This window comes from Meleagris gallopavo, chromosome 13 (assembly GCF_000146605.3).
Source record: "Meleagris gallopavo isolate NT-WF06-2002-E0010 breed Aviagen turkey brand Nicholas breeding stock chromosome 13, Turkey_5.1, whole genome shotgun sequence".
NCBI lineage: Eukaryota > Metazoa > Chordata > Aves > Galliformes > Phasianidae > Meleagris > Meleagris gallopavo.
Genome location: NC_015023.2, coordinates 15527247 through 15552009, shown reverse-complemented (window position 1 = coordinate 15552009; position 24763 = coordinate 15527247). Strand labels below are relative to the sequence as shown.

The window sequence follows — 24763 nt, the reverse complement described above, 5'->3', positions numbered from 1 at the left end:
TGTTTCAACTGAGCAGTAGTTGGGATGACAAATAAATATTTGAGACATACAGGCACTTACTCAGACTTTTCACTTTTGATTTCCAAATAAAGTCTATAAAACGTGTAACTATGCCTAGAATCAAATGTACCACACATACTGAAACTTATTACCTGCCTTTAACAACAATACCCTCACCTATTTAAGCAGACAACTTTATCTGCCTGTATCAGTGACACAGAAGATTAGGTTTAATATTTATTACCCTTCCCAAACCACATCTAAAACAACCACAACTGTTGATGCCTACTGCACAAAGAACTATTTGTGTGAGATTTCTAATGCAGTGAAAGCAGAAGCTGTCTAAAATTGCACAAAAAGCTTTCTCTTGTGAGCTTTCAAGCCCAATTTTCTAGTTACAGAAACTTCTTTTCAAAATGGTGTCCTAACTCGTGCAGGTGCAATTTTTACTGTCAAACAGAACATGAACTCCAAGGTATTGAGCTCTTCATTGCTGTTGATTTCTTGCATTGCCAAGTACAAATGTGAACTGTTAAAGCAAAAGATAATGCAAGAACTCACTGATTTCTTTCCATATTAATCATGCCATTAAGCTTCTGCAAGGCATTTAAAAAGAGAAAATGAACACTCACAGGGTCTCATTTAGAAAACTGAATAATTCTAGTTCTTCCTGTATGTTTTTAATTTTTAATAGTGATTTAAGTATATTTTATGAATTCAAGTTTTCTAGCTGATTTTGGCCTAAACATTTGGTATTTCCATGTTTAATATTCCCCATCAGTAGAATTGGTGTAGAAATGATTACTTTTGCTCTCAAAGGCACTGAAAGGCATTTTCACTTTGAGACAAGAGCCTGGGAATCTTGCATCAGAGGATACACAAACAGCAGAATTATTTGGAAGCAGTCATCAATAGATAACAGAGAAAAGCAGCTGTGATTTCAGCTTAGCTGCTCTTTTTGCCCTTTTCTGTAAGATTTGGTGGTTATTTCTTTTGTAATGGATTGCTGCAGCAAAAGACTGGAGATGAGTAATAAGAGTAATTTGCTGTGTACATTGCAAGACAATACAAGTTATATTTTCAGTATCTAACAGAGAGTATCACAGTGAGAACACACAGATCTGGCCATAAGCTAAATCTACAGAAAGGTTAAAAGAAAATGCCAAAACTGTAAGTGGCTCAGTCGTTCAAAAAGAGACAGGCAGCAAAGTTCAAAACCTTGTGCAGGTGAGGGCAAGAGAAATCGTGACTCCAGGCTTTGTGATGGGAGGGCAAGGGCACTAAGGAGGTCATGGCTGAGACAGAGGTGAGAATGACTGTATGTGAAGGTTTGGACAAGTACCCAGAGAGAGACCAACCATCAAGGACTATTCTGAAATAAGAGGTGTTGCAGAGTTGATGGGAGCACCACTAACCTGCATCCTTTATAGTACTTAAAAGAGTCAGATTTCTTAATTAGATCTGGTTTTGACATTCAATTTGGTTCAGTTTCAGATGTCATATCCCTATCAGATGGTTTAGTTATGACTGAAGGACAAAATTCCAGGCTGGCACCTTTGGTGATCCAGAGACACTAAAAAGCATATAACTCAGCAGGACTCAAGCATGGGATACACACTTCCATGTCCTTTAATACCAATACAGTGAGAGCTTGCACCAGCTAAAGCACTCCTTGGCTTCTGAAGAGAGCTGCCTGGATTGGGAACACAAATGAAATGTCACACCAGAAAGTGTCTCAATGCAATATTTTTCAACACTATGATCCTCAGCCATCCAAAGTTCACACTGCTCTGCGATTCCCATTTAGACAGTTTTTTCTATTGAGATTTCTTTCCTTCACCTTTTTCTTTTTTTTTTTCCCTTTAGTGACCAAATGCTGCAGCTTTGTTATTTCTCAGGTTTCAGCTCATGTACCCATTTCTGGTGTTAACTCGCTCTGCTCTCCTGATCATTAACCTCCATTTTTGTTTTTAAAAACAGCAGCAGACTGAAGCACTACTTTTCGTTCTACTCATGTCTAGGAATGAGTTACTTCACAAATTAAATATTTCGATGTGGTTATAACTAATGAGATGACAGTTATTTTAATTTTGCACACGATGTTCTCCCTTACAACTAAATGCCTTTAAAATATACTGCTAATGATGCTGGTATTAGTGATGAAAATATTATGCACATCTTTAGCTCAATGAAAGTATTTTTACATTGTTAACATGCTAAAAATCAGTGTTAATGAATACTAAATAACATATCTGGGAGGAAGTCAAATGTTCTGATTCAGGCCTAGGTATCATTTAGAGCTAATTAGCAGAGTCTAATGTGGTGAAACATGCACTTCTTACAGTTAACAACTGATTCAGTCTTTGACTTAAATATCTCTATAATAGATGGTCAACACAGAGAATGGTCAAGCAAGAAAGGTAAGCAACAGCTTATTACCAGCATCTGTGGTTCTGGGTGAGGAAATTAGAAGCATTGCTAGGCTATCGTATGAGATAGCTCTACAGAAAATACCACATCAAGCCTACGTTTACTTATTTTCAAGCTCTGTAAGATGGAATTTCTGTAAGACATTCCAAATTTCATTCCAATATTAATTCTTTTTCAAACCCAAAGTGTTTAACAACAGATTAAATACGAGGTCAAAAAAAACACACCCTCTATGTGGGCTGAACACGCAAACTGGTTTTATATGTTTACTAAACAACAGTGGGTAAGACAATTGCTGTGATCGTATCATTGCATCCATAAAGTACACTCCTCGTGCTTGCAGGCTGGCTCTTGGTTTGATTACACCTACTGTAGTCTTACTATTTTTAATTTTTTTCTTTTTTTTTTTTCTTTTTTACTTTAAAAAGGCTTAAAAATGCATAAGGAAAAAACAAATTATGCAAAGAATCCCCTAGATGGAGCAAGTTAGCAAGGGCCATGCATATGCAGGCATGGGCATTCAACTGTGCTGCCACACTTGGCTTCATAAACGATTACTTCATAACCAAATTTTAATGAAGGACAATCGTTCTGCAGTTCTTAAGCATATGCCTGCTCATATTCAGTGCCAGTCACCTAAAAAAACCCTCAGTACATTTCTGTGCTGAAAATGGGATACAGATTCCTCTTCCTCAACAGCTCTACAAACTTACCCTAAAATAAACTGTTCTCCAGTGTGTTTTTTCTCCTTACCACTACAGAGCCTCATACAGTTACTGTGATGTTAGCTTTTCCAAAAGCTCATTTATTATCGTCCAAGGTTCTGACCTCGGAGCGAAGCGCAGGCTGAGGTATCACTTCTGCTTCTAACAATTAAAAGTTCCAGAGGACAGAAAATAATTTTCAACATCTTTAGCACACTAAATAAATAAATAAGACTGTGGCATAAGCAATTAGATTTGTCAATTATAAAAATAAGTTTACGAGTCACCAGGGAATATCAATTCTGAATGCCCTATAAAACTACTAATAACTATAAATACTCATGATTTTGACCTCTTACTTAGACTTATTTTTCCTTCTGATTATATGGCTTGATAAAATTAATGATGCTTCACTCTTCCACTAAACTTCCATGCTTAAAATTACTTCTAAAAAAGTTATTTTGTCTCTCATGTTTTGTTTGTTGTACAGACTGAAGTTAACAGAAATTAAATGGCCCAGTTAAAATCAGGACACACAGAAAAGTTTTTGGAAGGTAAGAAGTATCTGGGACAAATCAAGAATTCTCTCTTTTAATGCAGTCAAATAAAGACCTTGTATTTCATAAGCATACCCATCAGACACTTTAAGAAGGAGAATGTTTATCTGAAAAGCCTCATGAGAATTTACAAGCTTGTAAAGCATTTCTGCTCAACTTGCCTGTGGTTGTTTGTTCTTTTTTTAATTTCAAAAAAAATACTATAAATACATCATAGCATCTCAGACAGCAAAAGTGAAGGATTAAAATAGTAGCTGAGTATTTTCATGAGATGAATACTATTTCCCAGCTTTTCAGTTCAGGGAACAAGCATTTCAATATGCTAATTAATTAACAGAATGAATTAATAAAAGCACTGGTTTCCATGGGGCAGAATATTTATTTATAACATGAAAGATGTGTCCTAACTTCTAAAGAACTACAGTAACAAACATGAATCAGCGGAGCACCAGTTACATTAAAACCACTACATGTAAGAATCCACTTACACCTGCTCTGGTTGAGAATGCTGAGAGCCACAAACCAGCACTTAAAATCTGCTCCTGCTTTCCTCTTCCCAAGAGGCATTAGTTTCAGCAATCATCCCTATGGAAATCCTATCACCTGCACAGTCCTGTAGTATCACACTGCCCACGCTTAAGGTTCAGACAGCAAATGAACCAAGTGGTTTCAAGTCTACTTGAATGTAACCCAGTCTCTGCTGAATGCCAATATCCTTATTGTTCTGAAAACCTGTAACATAAGCCTTGTCTTTACTGGAGATAAAATATTTTTTGAGTTGCTTTAATTTTTTAGTATAATTGGGTCAACATTTTATTAATAAAATCATTGCATTTTTCATGTTGGTCAGCAGAGTAAGAACAGACTCTGCCACCATTTTTTAAATACGCATGTTCAAAACTTCTGCAAAAATGTGAAGCTTTTTTCTTCTTTGTATTACTTATATTGAGCAACACTCCAGCCTTTCCTCCATTAATGCCTTGGAAAACTGTGTGCATGTTTAATACATGCATGCAGTTCTTTGTTCAGTTTAAGAATTATTCAGACTACTTTATCCCATATGTGCACAATTTCTCCTTTCAGTTCTGTTTCACAAATCTGGATTCGTGAAAAATCAATTTGTGACCAAAATTTGAGGTATATGTACGTGCAATTTATACTTCAATAACACCAATCCCATGGTGCATTTGTTTGGCTCATTACTGCTACCTTGGGTCAGGATGGTACAGTCCTTTAAAGCCAGGTAAATACATCTCTACAGAAATTTCCCAGAATTAGGATTTCATTACCATTGGCTATAGTGCAAGTTACATTGAATACACATTCCTGCTTACCTTAAACCAAGCTGACATGTTCTATTCAGTAACTTAATCTTACTCATTTAGTAAATTTTAGAAAAGATATAAATGTTATACCAGCTGTAGAGCACATGCGATTTCCAGCATTTGCAAAATTTAAATCAACATCTCTAATGATCAAAACCAGTTTTGTAACTAACTAGGATTTGGGCAGGTATGATAATTTAATATAAATGAGCATTACTCACAGAACAGCAAAAACATTATAAATAAAGACCTAAAATCTATGTATATAGTCAAATATCACTTCAGTTGTCATTGTGTGTACCGTACTTCAAGACCACACAACAACAATCACTGATATCTACAAGAAAATGAATGTAAAGCCTAGAATAAAAATGAACACATTCTGACAACTCACTTAGATCTCAGCCTGATACTCACAGGTCAAGACCTCAGTTCAAAATAATGCATTCATTGTTCAGAACAGCCCACGTAAATCTGTTTCAAATGTCAGTATTACCTTTTATATAATTCTTCAGACACTCAAATAGATCTTCACAATAAATGAAGATGCAGAATTTCTCATTAACGTGCAACAAGGAAGTCTCAGGGAGTTCCCACAGAGGTAGGATCTAAGGAAACTCAGGCTAAGAGTAGCATTACCTATGTTTAAGATTGTCAGCAATGTAGTCATGGCTTCTATATATGCTGTTCACAAGGAAATTGAACACAAAGAATAGTAACAAAAAAAAATGCTGATCTGCCAGGGTCTGTAGTCATTTGATTTAAATCCATCTAGAGTTTAACATACTGCCATTTTGTTCAAGAAACTAAGATTTGAAAAACTTAAACCTGGTGGGAAAATAAACACTCTATATCCATGAACATGAAAAGCATCTTTAAGCTTGTCATCTGTGGCAAGTGTTAAGTATATATTTTTTCTAGGTAAATGATTTTCAAAGCTTTTCCATTATTTCCTTATCTGCTAACATGTGCGTTAAAGGAACAGGTCAAGTGAACTACAGGCTACAGTGTGCAGAGCCTTCAGATGAAACACCTATTTTTGAACTTGCAAGAACCTATCATTCTGCACATCAAAATCTGATTAGCTGAAAATGGATTTTCCAGTGATTAAAGAGGAAGTAATAAAATGCATTCCTGTCTTCCTCTTTCCATTAGCTCATTTCATATCCTTCATAGCCTTTGTATTTGACATGCACCTGTATCTGAACAACGTTTTTTCATGTAAAATATATTTTAAAAATATTACTTCCACATTACTGACACTTGGAATACTGATGTGAAACTGACACGATCACTGCATTGCCACTTTTCATGAGATAGCTAGGATTAAGACAATACAACTAAATACAACATTCTCATTGTCTAAAATGAGGCTATAAAATCTCCAGCCACGTAAGAGGAAAAAGGTCTAATTTCAGACATGTTGATTACCTCTTGGTAAAAATCATTACCTTTGAAACTCTGAGCTGGTTTATTTAAATGATTAAGTATGGAAGAAGCCATCTATTTTCATCCTTTACTTTTTTTCTTCTAACCAGCTGCTTTGCTGCTTAGAAAAAAGGAGGTAGGTAAATAATTCTTTAATATTTCAGACTGACAGATACTTGAATTTCAGATAAGCTTGCACCTTGCTTAAGTTCAAAGACTGAGACTAAAACCAAAGTATTTGTTTGTGTCCATTTTGAGTGAGCAGATGTGAACAAGTGTTGTAAGTCTATGAACAAATCTGGAAACATGATTTTTGAGCTAACTGCCTGGAGCAATTTTTGAAGCAATTTTCTATGGAAGAGAAGCCTAGATGACTCACAAAATCTAAAAACAATGTGGATATAATAACATTTCAAATCCTTTCTGGTTTCCATTCTTCTGTCATGCTTACATGTGTTGATTTGCATTTTTTTTTCTGAAGTACTCAAATTATATCTTTTAAAGACTACGAGATAGAGGGAAGTTTGTGCTAACCTTAAATAGCACCTTATTATGTGAACATCTGGATACGCAGAAATGACTGTTCTTCCCAAAAGCCAGTTTTTCAGAAATAGCATGGATGCCTTTCACCTGTTTACTTTTTCATCACAGTCACTGATAAATCAGCGTTCACCAGATTTGTGGGATATCTGCTGATTGCTCTATATTCTACATTCCTTAAATGACTTATTTTTATAGGCCTTTTAAAGTGTACGTTCTCTTTTGATTACTTGTTTCACCTTTTTGAAATCTTAAAAATAGGAAAGTTATGCATCAAGATTGATAATTATTCCTAATTCCACGCAGGGAAAACTCTCAATTTACATCAAAATCAATCTCTAAGTTACACCTCTAAAAGTAGGAATGGAACAATTTTTAACTCCAAAAATTAGACTTTCTAATAGGAACTTTGCCCATAGAGGGTTTATTTTTGATGTGAAAAGAAATAGGCATTTTCAATGGACTGTGCAACACACCTGAAAACAAAAGTGCTCCTTCCTCATAACTTGTACTGGAATACATCTTCCTTAAATGCCTACATTAGGTACAAGTGAATCCTTCCACAAATCCTTGAACTACTGCTTGCTGCTCTTTTTTTCCTTCTGCAAAGTACTTTTTGCTAGACTTCTTACACACGTGATAATTCATTTCTTAGCCTTCACCTTCTATTCAAAACATGAATAGTTTTTTAAACCTATGAGTCTCAAATCAGCCATCATATCTTTGAGTGATTACTGTTATGCCAATATGTAAATAGGAAATAAGTTTATAAGGAAAAAGCTGTAACATGCTTTCCTAGTTCTTCAATATTTATAACTCAATACAAAAAAAAAAAAATTTTAAATAAAATATTCTAGTATGTTTTCCACAGCTTTGTATCATTTGTTTTAAAGATACTGTCTATTTTCTGAGATAGATTGCAGAAAAATAGGAAAACAAAATAGGATAGTGCTTAGAAAGTTACCTTTCTTACAACTACTTACTGAAACTTAGAATATCCTGTTTGATCCATTAAACTTATCAGTAAGAGTCTGAATTATACTATGTAATTTATTTTCTCTGGATAGGATTGGAAAAGACAGCTTTTGGTCCAACTAAAGCACATCATCTTCTTATCCATTTCCTCAAAATGTCATATAAATTCTTAATTTATATTCCAAAGTCTGTGTCACTTTCCTGTTTTCCTTGTTTGTGAACCAGAAATTACACACTTCTTTCCATAATTTCAGAAAAGAAAAACATTTTGCTTTATATATTGGAAACTAGTATCTCCCCTTTTAATTTAAATCTCATCTGTTCAAGTAGGAGTAAATTACTAAGTCACTACGATCAAATCACCAAATCATTTTGCCTTCCAAAAATAACACTATATGGCAGATCACGTGAACAATTTCTCCTTACCTCACATGTATTCTGATGAACTGTGATGTATGAACGACGGGGAAAAATAAACGGATACACTGATGCTAGTAGAAAGTATCTAACAGGACAGAAGTTCTATTAAAACTTTTGAACCCAGGTATTCTTCATCTCATACCTTGAAGGAGTTAGGATCTATTTGAAGGCTTAAAAAAAAACAAGCAAGCACCAAATGTATGCCATTTTACACAGCTTAAAGTCTTGATTTTGTTTTTAGATCCTCTCTAAAGTTGTAAGACTCCATTTTTGTAGCTGCTTTAGCAAAAGCTTGATTTAATTTTATCTACACCTTTCGACGTGATGTAATTGTCCTTCATTGTGATACACAACAGCCACAACAAGTGATATGAAATTGCACTGCATTTTCCAGTTGAAGGCAAACCAGTTACAAAATCAAATCTTATAGAGCCCTCAAAAAAAAAAAAAAAAGGCACAATACAGCAGTCTGTATATATACACTTATATAGATTTGCATATATACACATTTTTACGTACACAGAAAGATTACAATTGTTAGTTAAAGGAGCTGTTAGCCAAGAAATATGTCTTCCATCAAATCCTTTTCTCTGCTTCCAGTGAACCCAAAGAGAACTTAATTTGAAAGAATTCCTATTGCCTGAAAGCAGTTCTCAGGTAAGACTCACCCAGTCCTTAATGAATTAGGCAAGATGAAAAAGTCACTTCAGGCTTGAGGCTATTGCTAGTGGAATTTTTTACTATGTAAGAAACAAATCCTTCTTCTTACTCTCTGGGGAAGAAGAGCCATATTGTTGGTGATGATACAGCACTGAAAGTCATTTTTTTTTTTTTTTTCAAGGTAGAAAGTACCTTAAACTGTGTCATTCTGTTCTTGGGAGGAAATCAATGCCCTTTACAGAGCCCTGCACAGTGAATCCAGAGAGGCTGTACAATCAGATACAATACAATTGCTGTTCTGTAAGGTAAAAGATTTTTGCAAGCCTTATCCGATATTCTGTTGCAGGATGAAATGGAGTATAACTTTTGAGGACTTTCTGTTTTTGAAAACTGCTGCACCAAAATTTTCACATGTAAGCTCCACATTGGATTTCTAAATAAGCCTTCAGGCACAACATACGCTTGAAAGAAAGAACAATTTCACATCAGTAAAGCTACATACATAAAGTGGCAGTAAGTCATGAACCCGGGGGAAGATTCCCCAAACAGCCAAGCTAAGGGAATGCCTCACTAGTTCCTTGCACTGATGATTTGCTTCCTGTCCCTCTGCTAAGACATACAGCTTCATCTCATTTCTCATGTGATACGTTTGGAAGACATTAGACATTTCTGTGAGCTGATTCATCTCAGGAACCCACAGGAGGAGTAGTCTACTGACTGAGCAAGAATTTAACCCAGCAAGAGAAGAAGCATGGTGGGTTAGGTTCTTGTTCAGTTGGTAAGCTAGACAGATGTACGGAGAGATCTATGGAACATAAAAGATGAGGGGCAGGAAAGCATTCCTCTGGGAAAGCTCCAGGCACACAGAGGGGAAGTTAGGCAGGAAGGCACATTGCTCTTTAATGTAAGGGACCTGCTGCAATTACAGCCAAAATCAAGCTTACAATTTCTAAAATCTTCTAATTGGACAGCTTAAAAATAATCTACTTCAAATTGCTGAAATCTTCTACCTGAATCACACACCGTTTGCTTCTCTGAAGCTCTTACAACTTTCTCTTTGGCCAGATTGCTAAAAGCAATGCTTTCACCTATTGTTAACTGAAAGTGCTACCTTTAAACGTGCAGATGTACAGAGCCTGGTGATTATTTTTCCTTTGAGACAAGAAGATGATACCTTAATGCTCTAATTCAGCTATGGCAAGAAATCAGAAGTCCAGCAAAAAGCCATACTACCTCTAATTCCCCTGTTCAGCTACACAGCTGCCTTCGACCTTCTGCAAAGTGTGCCACAAGAATCAAGGGCAACAACTTCCCAGTCACTCAAGAAGTCCACATCAGATCTATATCAGCTTCAGTACAGGTTTTACTATCTTCCTCTGGTGTTCTCAAACATCTAATGATGTTAATGGAACTCTCTGGACTTCCAGGCACTAGAATGCACACATCTGACAAATTCCCTTGAGAAACGTCTCCTGCTGCACATCTAACAACCGTCACTAACAGCTCATTTAAAAGGCAGAAGTTATGTGTGGAAACTGTTATATCCCTTCAGTTTGACCTTTCTAAGTTTTATAGTTTATCAAAGATACATTAACAAAGAAACACAGAAGCAATTCAAATATTTCTAGGACAGCAAATTAATGGAAAGATAAAATGGGCAACAGAATTTGTTACTTCTCATGGTTGAAACGGAATAATACAAAACTATCTCAGATCGAGTTTTCGAATCAGTGAGTGAGATCAAGTCACTCATCCTCGTCCAAGAGTTTCATGCATGGAGCCAAAATAAATGTTGATATAACAAATGCTTCAGCTCTGTAATTTTTTGAATAATCCCAACGTCTTCCTATTATTATGCAGACTTACCTACTCTCTGAAGTGCAACTTCCATGAAGCTATTAGCTGGATAGCCACTTAGAGATGCATTCCTATACCCTGCTCCTGCTTCACCATCTGCTGAATCAGCTGAATCAGGTGTTAAAAAAGCATTTATGTCAATTCAGAAATAATGATATTAGTGATATTAGAAATAGTGATATTAGGGCAAACATCTAGAATTCTGTCCCTACAGACCGACTCATAGAGACTCAGCATTGAAAGCCAAAATGTATGATGGTCATGGCATAAATGTCATTGTCTTCTGACATTTAGATTAAGTTATTACGGAGAAACTCAAAGAAGAACATTTGAAAGCTGAAAATGAATGTATATAGGAAGAAAATTTAATTAGGCTCTTTTAGTTCATTAAAGGACTGTGGAATGAGTGTAAATGAACTTAGAAGGATATTAAGATATGTCCCTTCAATAAGAATATAACTCCATAACTTTTATTCAGGATTTTTAAAAGAGAAATTAGCAATAAACATAAATTGAACTAAAACAGCCTAATTTTACTGTCTAGTTACTGCTAATACCAAATGTTCATTTCTCCCAACAAGAAACTAGAGCTAAACATCAGACACAACACAGTTATTTGCAAAGTTGTTGAGGAGCAACAAAAGATAAAAATGTTTAGATCCATTTTTAATTGTTGAACTTCCTTTAGAAATACCAGTGCATCTGCCAGTTATTTAAAATATTTGCAAATGATTCATTTAGTAAAATATTAAGGAGGCATTGAACAACTCCTGCATAGGTACTAGAAGAATCCCATCCCTCTCTGAAAAGTGCAATCAAAAATAATTTCCAATTAAAATACTTTCTGACAAGAAGAAACTTAATTTAAATTTTAGCTGTAGGACGAAAGGGGAACAAGCAATGTCATGTTTCATTTTCTTCAGCTTGTCACTTCAATTCTCTTTTGAGAAGGACTTATTTTCAGATGATATAATTACAATCCTGAAATGGCAGTTTTAAATATACATGACAGATGTTTATTAAATTGAAATACATTTGGAACAAAATTTACTTTCCCCCTCTTCACTGCAGAAACAAAGGCCAGATTCTAGGGCCTCTTTCCATTGTTGCTTCTTAAAACTGAAAAATATTCAGGACTATCAATAGAATTTTCTCCTATTTTAGAGATTCTAATTCTTCTCCCCAACCACCATTGAAATACATCCCAACTTCACCTGCAGTGTGCACGTCACCTGGTCTGTCTAAGCATATTTCTAAATGTCAAGCAGTGCAACATCCCAGTAGAAATGCTATAGAGAGAAATTAAGGGGGCAAGCATTTTCCATGCCAAGAACATCATCATGTCCAGGGTGGGCTGTAGTTTACTATTCTAAAAATTATGAAGTACATACTGTCAGGAAACATAACTTAAGTTCATCATTTATCATATGACTTAAAAGAAAATTCAACATTCATAAAATACTGCTCCACAGTACCATCAACATACATGGCAGAATTCATATTTTAGACAGAGGTATCTATTTTAAAAATGGAGGTGTAATATGGCACTAATTTAAGTGTTTACAAATCACTTTTGTGTGAGCAATATCCTCTCTTAGGAGTGATTTATATTTGGTCCTGAAGTCATCAGCTTATACTTGTTCTGCAGAGAGAAGGATGCTTTATGGATTTCCACTCAAGGAAATTTAGTTTGCCATGAAAAAATAAATAAAATTCCATTTTACAAGACAGAAACACATTGAAGATGTCAAGAGCAAAATGTAAAAAGTAATCAGCAAAATTAAATTCTGTGCATAGAAGACAGCATTTTGATCACTGACAGAATTCAGTGATCCTCAAGCAAGTGAAAAAAATCTTATGGAGATCTTTCACACCCACATCAAAAAAAGTACGTAACGCATGTGGAGATTAGCTTTTCTGTGGTAACTTGATCTTTTCTTAATTCTACAGCAGTCAACCATAAGATTGCATAAGTTCATTTATGCTTTAGGTTTTGAGCTTCTGAAATGTTTCTATACTCATAATAAGAGATAGTGGTGCTCGTGGTTTGTTATTATTGTTGTGTTTGTTTTTCTTCTTTACTTTCTATATTTCAATACTACAAATGGAGGACTGTGGGATGCTGATGTAACAATGTAGAGAAATGCTTTCTAATATTTCACAGAAACAGAAAGAACACAATGAGAATGATGAACTTCTATTTGATTAGCATTTGGAGAAATCAGAGGTAATGACCCACTGATACCAGAAGAATTATTTCACAATAACATCACTGGGAAATCTTTTGCTAATGGAACACTAAAAATAAACATGTTTATGTGATAGTCCATTTTTAAGTTAAAAAAAAGAATGAAGGAAAACAATCTAGACTAAAACCACAGTTAATAACTAGATTTGTGTGTGTGTGTGTGTGTGTGTGTGTTAAATTTTGAGTATTTTCTTTTTTTAATGGGAACATGACCAATCTTAATTTTTGGCATTGGGTAATTCCTTCCTGTGCCAAGATATCAACACAGCTTACATATAAATATGTTTTAGTGAATTTACAGGATAAGGTTTGGGTGCTCAAGATAGCACAAAGTATATAGGCATTTATTTGACACTGCTCTTGACTAAAGATGGAGCTTTTAATCACTCATCTGCTAAGCTTTAGTGTATTTTGAGAAAAGAGTGTACTGATTGTTTTTTTATTTTAAAGCACAAAAAGCCTTTTCTTCTGAACTGTCCCCAGGATATCTCTCATAGAGTACAAAGTAGTCTAAGCTGCTGCTCTGGTTTAGCTAAGCAATTACCTCCACAGTGACTATGAAGTAACTCCATTTTCTTTTAGTATGAACTCTACTTGAGCCACGCAGCTCATAAATTCACTAATTTCAGATGCCCTCCTTCCTCTCTTGAGAACTAAGCAGTCTGAAAGTACTGATACTTGATGAAAAATCTGAATTTATGACAAAATTTTCTTTAAAAAGATTAACTGAAGTATAGCAAAACCAGCATAGAAACTAAAAATATTTACAGAGAAGAGTATTGGGATTAACGGATAGACACTTCTAACTTTGTAGTCATATTCCTTAGCCTTAAGAAGAAGGGAAGCATGCATCTGTCAGATTTTTTTTTTTTATCTTTTGGCCTTTCCAATTCTCTCTGTTCTGAACTGACACTGATCCTGACATCTACAAAATACATGGAATGATTTTAATAACTGCCATTGTAGTTGAACTTCAGACACTACGGGGCCCTTTGTACTTATAGAATACATACCATCATTTAGCAGTCCTTAGCAGTAATTCACCATCTCTGCCAAGTTTCTTAATTCTCATCACTTCTTGTCTCTTAGTCATTTGACACACTGTAATTTTAATATCTAAACATCTAATCTATGGAGCTGATTTTTTTTATTATTATTATTTTTAAATGAAACTTCAGCCAAAAACAAAACCATCCGTTAGCTATCAACCTCCATTCGAAGTCCATGGGCAGTGAGTATAATTCTGTGTCACTTTTAGTTATTTAAGTGCCTTGAAGATATTTTTTATATCTTTCTGCAACACATCAGTAGAGAACTCATGATATTTCACATGTACAAAAGTCAGTAAAAACCAAAAACCCTAAACTGGGCATTTGAAAAATCCCATTCACACCTCTTTACATCCTGGGCAGAGCCAATAAACTTGCAGTAAAATGGCTGCCTGTGAGGTCTATATTACTGGCATGGTTTTTGTTGGTGTTTGTTTTTCAGCAAAATCTGCAGACTCTGTATTTTCAGATTATGCACTGAATTAAAGTAAAATCAAGATAATAACTATATAGTGAAATATTTATAGCAATTCTGCAAATCACAATTTTTAATGAAGATTTTTTTCCGAAGTTCTGGCAGCAGGAAACTTTATTATTCTCAACCTGAATGATATCACTTACATTATGACATATAATTTTTACTTTTATACATCTCTTTTGCACAACCCCTTTTGAAGTTGAATAATAGATTAAATTTTACCATCAAAATTATAGCAGGAAACAAACAGAATTACTCTGACACTGAAGAAACTTCTATCCTACTTCATGCATTTAAGGCCAAATGCTGGAAAGTTCATCATAAGTTTAACTTTAAATGAGTTTATATCTCACTCGCAAGCACTTTCCACTCCTGCCTGCTCATTCACAAACTAGAATTATTATGGAAGCATTATTCTCCCCATTTTTCTAATTTTCTAATATTTAAGATAAATTATGGAATAATCTCTGAAAAACTGTCCAAAGATCTACTGCTTCCCAAATTTACAGGCATCTGAAAATATAGCATAAGAAATGCATTAATCAAAAGTAAAGGATGAATACTTTGTTTATCTTGCATTCTAAATGGAAAAGAAATGAGATATTGCCATATCTGTCAGTAAAATATCAAACCTCTGTAGAAACTGAATTCCAGCTATGGAACTTGCTATATTGTAAAACAAGGTAAAAGTGTGCAAGTGGGAATTCTATCAGAGAAGACAAGAGAAAAAGATACAATTATTCCAACTCAGAGCTGATATGCTCCAAGGTATACATTTTCCAACAAATCACAATAAAAATGAATATTTTAGAGGTTAATACGAAGATCAAATGTAGAATGCATTTGCTGAAAAGATTAATATCTTTTCATTAAAAATGAGTGCACTGTTGGTTCAGCATTTGCATTTAGATCGAGTAAGTAATAAGTATATTGACTGCTTAGCACACATCTCCAAAATGGAAAATATGGATGAAGGAAGCAGTGTCCATCGGCAGAAGTGGACAAGGCTTTTCTGTTATCTGCTGCTCTCCCTTCAGAGAACTTACACTTTATCAACAAGAACACTGTGATTCACTTATCACAGCAGAACTGGGGGAATACTGAAAAAGGGCAATTATGCAAGCATTCATTCCTTCATGCATAGCATGTTGGTGAATATGTATCAGTGGACTGCTGTTGAGTTGAAAAACTGCCTGCCAATATACATTAACAACGTATGGACAAGAATGGGTATTTACTAGCTGCTAAACAATTTTTTTGTTGCTTAAAGCTTAGAGCCATTCAGTTAATTGGAAGTCTCAGTCAACTAATACATGACTGCAAGTAATCTACTTAAGCATCAGCAGGAAGGACTGGAGTCACTCCAGTTTTCTCGTTGTTTATGGCATAAGGTCATCACAGCTCCATGTTTTCAAGCAATAAAGAAAGGGAAAGGTATGTATGATTAAAAAAACAATATCTCGATGCACCAAGATTAGTTCAGAAATGGTGGCATGGCTTCACACAGACATGCTGATTGTTAGTATCGTGAAGAATACGTGTTTTTATTTAATTGAACACAGCACAATGTTTCTAAGGATCAGAGAATACTTGAATTGGTTTTCCTGACTTGTTTAACAACATGTCAGAATATAGTCCAGCATGCTGCAGATATTTTGAAATCTTTTTTTTTTTTTTTAAACTAGAATTAAGTGTAGCAGTTCCTATCAAAAGCAAAATCATATTACTTCTCAGACAGAAGAGTAAATATTTCTCTTAACTGTGGTGGCAGCTTTCTTGTGGTATTAGAGTCATGCAAAATGTATACAAATCATACAGCTATTTTTCTACTGAGCAGGCACCTGTAACACTGGCAAAACAACATTGCGGGTGAGCAGAAAAACTGATTACTGTTCCATAAAGGAAATTTAAGAACTGATGCTAAAAGAATACAAGCGTTTTCTCCTCCTGTGTATAATCTGTACTTTTTTTTAACTGTGGAGAAGTGTCAGTTGAAATGGACTAACCCGCCCCTAAAGTACAAAACTCGGGACATTTCTTCAAGATTCCTTTCATTTTTATTTATTTATTTTTTACTCTGTTGTGTCCTATTTAGGGTCATTTAGACCACACACTTTCATAAAGGGCATCCTTCTCTTCAATCTATGGATCAAATGTATTCTCCAACGGATATTTGGAGGTATAATTTGCTCTCTAGCACTCTTCAGTCTTTATCTCTGACACATTCAAGGATGCTTAAATCCCACAAGAAAAAAGGCACACATTAATCTTCAAAAATGTGCCTTTACACACCTTCTGAAAATTAAAATGGATGGTTTTGATAACCTATCAGAATTGCAAAACCCTGAAAAATCATTTTGAACTGTTTTTTGAAAAAACAATTTTGAATCTGAAAAATGTATAAATGAAAATAAGCTAGAAAATTCAGATGTACAAATTATGCATGGCACTGAGTCTTTCTTAGGAGACATGAAGCACTCCCACCTTCCCTGAGCAGTTGCCATTAGGAATTAAAAGCACCCTGCAGCTTGGTGGCTATAATGTGGGATGTCTATATACACATATACTCGGTTCAGCAAGTCATAGAACAACAAATTTTGAAGGCTTGTAGGAACTTAATAAAATTGTCTTCATTTTAAACCAGTCCTGTGCAGCTAGAAGAACAAACAGATGCAGCCTGAGGCTCATCAGAACCCAGTTCATTTTTTTCCCCCTTTCTATTGTTTTAAAAAGCATCTACTTAGAATTCATTTTTAATCCTAAAATATTACCAGAAAATGTTTCATTTGATTTTGTCTCCTTATTTTCATTATCAACATAGATGTTTACTTATGCATGCTGTGATCCTCCCACATATGTTTAATCAGATATAAAAACTAAGCTCTCTGGATGCCCAAACTTCGTTTTACTTCAGGGCAAAAGCTTTTGTATTCTTTGCACTGAAATGAAAATTTCTGAAGCTATTTCATGGCAACTACTCTGAAAATGCTGTAGTGTTAAAAAAAATAATATGAACTGTACAGCATGTTCAAAACTTGCCAGATGCCTGGCATCTCCAAATCTCAGTATCTACTATTGGGAAACAAACCCCATTTCCCGCTTTCTCAGATACACAAACATGAAAGAAACTATATTTGAAAAAATCATATTATTACAAAACCTACAAAAAAAAAGCCAAAACAGTTTAAATACTGTTGATTTGTCTTATACAGCATTGAAAGTTGCCCAAAAGCATAAAAACCTATGGTTAAAATTACAAGAAAAGATGGAAAAAATGAGCAACTTCAATCAGCATCTCAACATACTATTAACAGTTTATAACAACCTCAGGTGCATATATATATATATATATAATTAGTGCACAACAGCATTCTCCCTTCTCTATGTTTATTCTTGAGAAACTTCTACTGTAGTTCATCTTCTCAGTCGAGGGCTAATATGGCTTTAAACAGTACACTAGGTAGGAATAACTGAAGATAATCCCCTTTTGACTGGTACTAGCTTCTATGATTCAAACAAAATAAATACAGCTAACGAAAGATGGAAAAGTCACAAGTAACTGACCCAAATTGGAGTTTAAGTAAAATCTAGAAGTTGCTGTTTGAACTGGTAATCAAGATTCATTAGATTAACAGAACTTCCCCTCCCCCACCCTAGTTTCTGGAGGAGTGGAATTCTCCAGCAGAAATCTCCCTGCATGAAATCCATGCACATCTTCACGAGCTACACCAAGTTACCTGACTACATAGCTGACCACAATCACAATCATCAAAAAGGACCAGCTGTGCTGTCCACATTCACTCATTTTTCCAAGGAGTTAATGGAAAACTTCAACGAACAACTTGCTGTTTTCTATCCATATATACTATAACACATTATTTGCTGTCATAAGAAGGTTAGGAGCTGAAGAGAATAGGCAAAAACTGTTCATCCCCACAGTTCACTAATTCATGGGAGCTTTGCTGATCTATCATTTAATTCCTCTATCTACCTTTTTTGTCCCCTGTTCTTATACTTACTGACAAGGTTTTCAGAGAAGTGACCATTTCTTTTCCCCATCTTTCTACAATGCACTTCACAGAAGGTTCTGATATATAGCCTTCATGAACTACAAAGGTTCAGCAGAGGAAATATAATAAGGCAGTAATATCAGCTGATATTCTACAGAGGAGTGGCAAATCAGCTTTCTAGCACCCTGCAAATCATTTTTTTTTTTTTCCAAAGGTGGTGCACATGCTTTATCTCTAAGTAGAAGCTAGACAGAGAGATTCTCTTCCAGATGCAACTCCTGTCTCTCTGTATCCAAGGCAGACAGTGCTTTCACAGTAATTCAATTTCATGAGCTATATACATGTGAAACACCTAAATCATTTATATATACATTTATATTGGTACCCAGAAGTGTTCAAAACAGGATCATTACGCCACTTGTCCCCAAAACTATTTTTTATGATTGAAAATAGATGTTGAACATTTTTACACACAGATGGTTACAAGAAAGGATGCATGACAACCAGTCCATACACATGAAATACATGAGCAGGAAGTGGAAGAAGAAACCCAGAAAGATGACAGGACAAAACATAACATCTTGAGAGAAACAGAAAATTCTTTATGAAGGCTTTCACTTGACAAGACAGTATTGGAATTGACTTTCACAGCAGGTAATACTTGTTTTTACTGTTAAAATTTTACACAGCCTTATATTTTGGCTCAAAAAACCATTCAGTATTTGTAACAACAATTAAAATCGCTTCCCACTTTCAACAAGATTGCAGTTTGCCATGCTACCTTCAAAGTAAAAGTACTGAATTGACTATTATTAAAAATCATAAAGAATTCAGTTCTTGGTTTTTGGATCTACTACTCAGTTGCAATACCAGTTCAACTGAGGCCAGATTTCTTGTATGGAGACTGCATCGTTATTTCATGAATCACCAGTAACCTCTGGAAGATACCAGAAAAAGCAGGCACATTCATTCCCTTCCATTCATTTTCTAATTTTGAGTAAATTGGTTTAATCTGGGGAATGACTATTAGGAATAAAAATACCTAAAGTGACTTTAGAAAACAGAATGAAGCTTTCGAACAGGAAAAAAAAAAGAAGAAGAAGGGAAACTTGAGGCAAAGAGGTGGTGATTCATACTAAATTTTGGCATGGGTCTGTGGCCAGCCACACAACTATGAAAGAGATGAAATCCCTCTGAACTTAGAAGAGGGCCTTGAGCTCAGTTTTACTGCAACTTGTGTCTGTAATACACGTCTATTTTACCCAAGAATTGTCTCATTCTGGAAAAACTTGAAGAAAAATTACTCACCTAAAACATATGAACATCATTTTCATATAGTTAAAATAAGAAACAGCATGCTGAATACAGGGAGCATTCAATAATCCTGTACCTAACCAACTTAAAAGACAAGTGCTGTAAATCAGCACATACACTCAAAACGCAGCAAGGTGGATGAGCAAAGAGTTCAGGTCTTTAAATTTCCTTGGTTCCGACTGCAAGACTCCTGGTCACCTCCAGGACCTGAAGAGCACACAGGCCTATATAATTAAGAGTACTGCTGATTTACAGAGTAACTATACAGGTCATAATTGTGTTGTTTTCCAGATCTCATACATTCTGATTACTAGTTCATTCTCTTAACTTGAAATGATTATACCTATATTTTCTTTGCCACCGGTTCACACTCTTGTAATGTTAATGATTGGTAATCAACATGGACTTTGACACTACACTGTTTCATCTTAAAACTACATGCAGATTGTCTGCTCCTTTATTATTCCTTTCTTGTACATCCATGGCACACTAAGTGTGGAGTACTACATTAATTATTCCACTAAGTCCTCTCAATACAAATTTCTAGAAAAGTCTCTAAAGCAACAAACTGTAACAATCTCATAGCAAGCCATACATACAATTAATCCTTTTATTTCTTCTGTTGACAAATAATTGCTGTCTCAGGGTTGACCTTCTTTTATTTTTCGGATCTTTGTTCTCATCAGCCAACACTAAATGTCTTGCCCAGCACTGAAGAACCATTAGATTTATAAATAGTGATCACAGCATGTAACTTCTTTCACCAAAATAAGAAATAAAAAGAACACTATGAAAGACTCCTCACAGTTGAGCATCCAAACCTCCACCCTCCCCTCACAGCACTCTGAATATTTTGTCAGTTCACAAAAGGTTATGAGCACAAACAATAAGATGTCATCGTGTGATAGGAAACTTACCTCGCGATCCAGCAGTACAGGTGACACCACTGTGACAATATCTCCCTTTTCTGGGTCAATATAGAACATATTTGGGGAAGGTTTGGTAGGTGTCTGTTTGAGGATGTTATACCGCAGCACAGCGTTGTCTGTGCTAGGATCATCAGCATCAAGTGCTGTCATCCGCATCACAGTTGTTCCTAAGGGAAAGGTGGACAGACAACAGAATGCAGTTAGGAAGCACATTTATCATGCGACTTTCAAACACAAAAACCATACCAGTACATAACAACTATCTCATCAGGGCCAGGAAGTAGTTTCATGTGATACTTTGTAATTCCATTCTTCCTATTTTTACTTGCTGCTGAGCTAACAAGAAGTAATCTTCCTGGTTTGCAGCAAACAAATGACTCACTTAAATACCTCATATTTGAGTACTTTGTTGCTGCCCACATAAAGAACATCACTAAAGGATCCTCCATGCTTTAAATTCTTCGGGTAAAAAGTCTACAGGATCTCCTAGTGAAGGTGCAATGCTGAAATAACAGAAAGCTTTCTATTTGCACTTTGCACTGTTTCCAAATTTGTTGGACGTTTTAAGGCTTCTGCCAATTTGACAAATTTTATCATGACTAAAGCTCAGAGAATTCTAATTTGGACATACTCCTGGGCTCACTGCATCACTCTGAACACTCTAGTGCTCGGCTATCTTTAGAGCGCTGAAGTGGTTTTTATTATGAAAATCCTATAGCATGCAGCTCTGCCATAGAGAGCAACAGGGTTAATGCTACTGATTGCACAGAATCTTAAACCATTTAAAGAGAAGAAAAAAAAAACCCAAAACATTCTTCTACAACATGCTTAATAGAGACAACTGAGAAGCTGCCAATATTGTCGTTAACTAATGGACTAGATACTCCAACATCGCAAGATCAAATCTCATCCTCTCTCTTGCACAGGCACACCAGAGGTGACAGAGTTTTATTCAAGCATCTTTTATTTGCTTTGTGTTGTGGGAAGCAAAGAAAGGAAGTAATTAGATAGCAGGGCTGAACCCTACAATATTCAAGCCCTAGACCATTATAATTTTTTAATCAGTCTATATATAGGCATAAACACAACAGGTTTTATGTTCGTTTTTAAATCTAACTAGAAGAAACATATAATCACACCAAAACTGAAGCGTTTCTTTCAGGCCTGAACAAAGAATAAAATCCTAATGAGCAAAAAAGTCACGATGAAATCAGCAAACTAGTTTCAACAGTGAATAAAGTAAAGCAATAAATTAATGCAAAAGACACTAGTAAACCAAATACAAATAGGAAAGGTAAGGAAGTATTCATTCTTTTGCCTGAAAATCTCAACCAAAACAATTTAATCAAATTCCATCAACTATCCAATTCCCATTTACGTAGCTTAGCACTGAAAACATATCATTTAACACATGACCCACAATGTCAAAGTTAATTATAATTCTTTGTTAGAGTTCAAGTCTTCTGTATTAGCTAACTTGCTTTTCCCCACTGACTTTCAGTAGACAATTATATCTTAAAAATATCATAATGAAAACAATTTCAAATACAACATTTTCATTTCATACTGAATATGTAAGACTACTTGAGCTATCCACAGTATCCACATAGTCTTTTGTGCCAAAATAATAATAACAACACTGGATTAAAACTTTCTAGTACAGACAAGGCCTAAGTCATTACATTGCCTGCAGAACAGAAATATTATTCATTTATGTTGATAAGCAGTGAGTTTCTATTCTTTGTGAAGGTCTTTCAGCATAGCTTACTTAAAATCATATGTAATGAAATACAGTGGTAAAGATACAAAAAAACCCCGAATAATACATAAACTAAAACAATTTCCTCACTCAGTGTTAAACACAACTGTCATGTTTAGATATGTTTCTTTTTGCTTTTTTGGTGTGTACTTTGAGTACAAAGTATTGGCTCTTGTAGTGACCTTGATTATAAGCTCTCAAAGGTTTTGCTTCATTGCAGGCAGAGTTACCCCCTAGAGAAATAGAGCAGATCTGACAGCATGTTGGTTTTATTCACCAGTGATTAAAGGTCAGACAGCTCAAAAAGAAGCTTGCCACTGGATGCCATGCCATGTTTTCCAATATTACAAGATGATTCTCGCCCTGATATTTTCAACTACTTTGAGATTTCTTCAAAAGAAAAAAAAAAATAACATCTTTCTATTTTGAAGGAAGAGTATTCATCACTTCTTACAAGAATTGGGAACTTCTGAAACATGGATGTATTATTTTTTTTCAAGTGTATTTATTGCATTTGAAGACGATTATTTATTTTCATGATAGATAGCCCTTTTCACAAGTCTCCCGAGTCACAAGACCTCACTGAAATAAATAAGAATGAAGACAAATCTTCAAGGGATATAAAAGAGTGTTCAAATATAAGTGAAATTCAATGATATTTGGTATGGCTTCTCAAGAAGCACAATTTAATGGGATGCTACGCTCTTCAAGTACATTAGATGATATTTTAAATAAATGTAAATTCCTACTATTATTAATCTACTGTATGAGATATTCAACAGAGATTTAGAATGTGATTGAAATTATACACTCAGGTGGAAATCTTATTTACACAGTCGTTCTAGTCAGTTTTACTGAAATGTTTCTAACGATAAGACTGCAGATACAGATTTTAAAATCTGATGTAAATCCACAAATCTCTAGTTACTCTGGCATGAAACTGGCTTGATACAGTGGCTGAATACAATTCTGATTTGCCAGCTGAAGTTCTTTAACCTTTCTATTCACTGGACATTATCTTATTCTGTGTAACCATTCCTTTGCTGCAGAATGATAAAAAAATAAATTCAGAAACCCAAAAAATCTGGCTTTTACATAATTTTGCATAGACATGCTAGTCCCAGAAGGAAAGATAATCAGTTCCATTTGTTTCTATATTGCCTCTAAGGTTCAGAGATGTTAGTATCTAGCTAACCATCAAGGTGGCAGATGTGCTTAAGTAAAAGTCATCCTATTCTCACAAGTTCACATAACAGATGTAAAAATGCATATAAAACTCCTCGTTAGATGTCATTATATCTTATTACAGTCTGTATAAGATTGTATCTGTTTTTGGTTCATGAACATCAGCACAAAAAATTACAACTCTTTAAACATTACTTATATGACTTCGTCACTCCAATAACCAAAGTCAAATAGTGAAGCTAAGAACAGAAAGGAAACCCTGCACTGAGCTGACTAGTGGTACTCTGCTTCTACAGTCGTGCTGAGAATGGCTTGAACTCAGACACATCTCTCTTGCAGCCTTGTTCTCATAAGCACGTTTGCAAACTAACCGGAATTCACTGCCATCCATTTATTTCAAAGCACAGCAGTACATACTTAATCTCATCAAAACCAATCTCTCTCTCATATGCAAAAGTTAGAATGGTTTGGCACCTCAAAAAAAAAAAAAAATACACAGCAGCTTTAAACCAGGAATTAAAGCATATTCCAAGAACCTTATATTGAAGTCTGACAACTGTATTTCCAGGTAGGAACTTGACTATATCTGTTAGAGTATTCATGGAGAGTGCACTTCACCATACGTTTTAGGATGGGCCAACACAAAGATTACTTTAAGAGATCTGATCCCTTAAAATGCAGCTGCACTAACTTTTATTTTAAAAGGCTCTGCAACATATATCCGGTCCAAAAGTGTTTAAATCAAGATGCATGCTTCCTCAGTATTACTTCTTCATCATAAAGTTTTATTCTTCATAAAAGATTCATTTCCCCAGACCCATAAACTGACTACTTCTAATTCAGTGTCATTTTATAAATACTTCCATTCCTGGCATCAATCAAACGCAGCTGGCTT

General features: G+C 35.0%; 1 protein-coding gene across 3 annotated transcripts in view; it reads right to left on the bottom strand.

Moving 5' to 3' along the window:
• The window catches only part of CDH13 (cadherin 13), a 431656-nt gene that overhangs the window by 114422 nt on the left and 292471 nt on the right, over positions 1 to 24763 (bottom strand). For all 3 annotated transcript variants that reach the window (XM_010718092.3, XM_010718093.3, XM_019619816.2), the window contains one exon: positions 20913 to 21091. In XM_010718092.3, coding sequence (XP_010716394.1) covers positions 20913 to 21091 — 179 coding nt within the window. The remainder of the gene's footprint in view (positions 1 to 20912; positions 21092 to 24763) is intronic.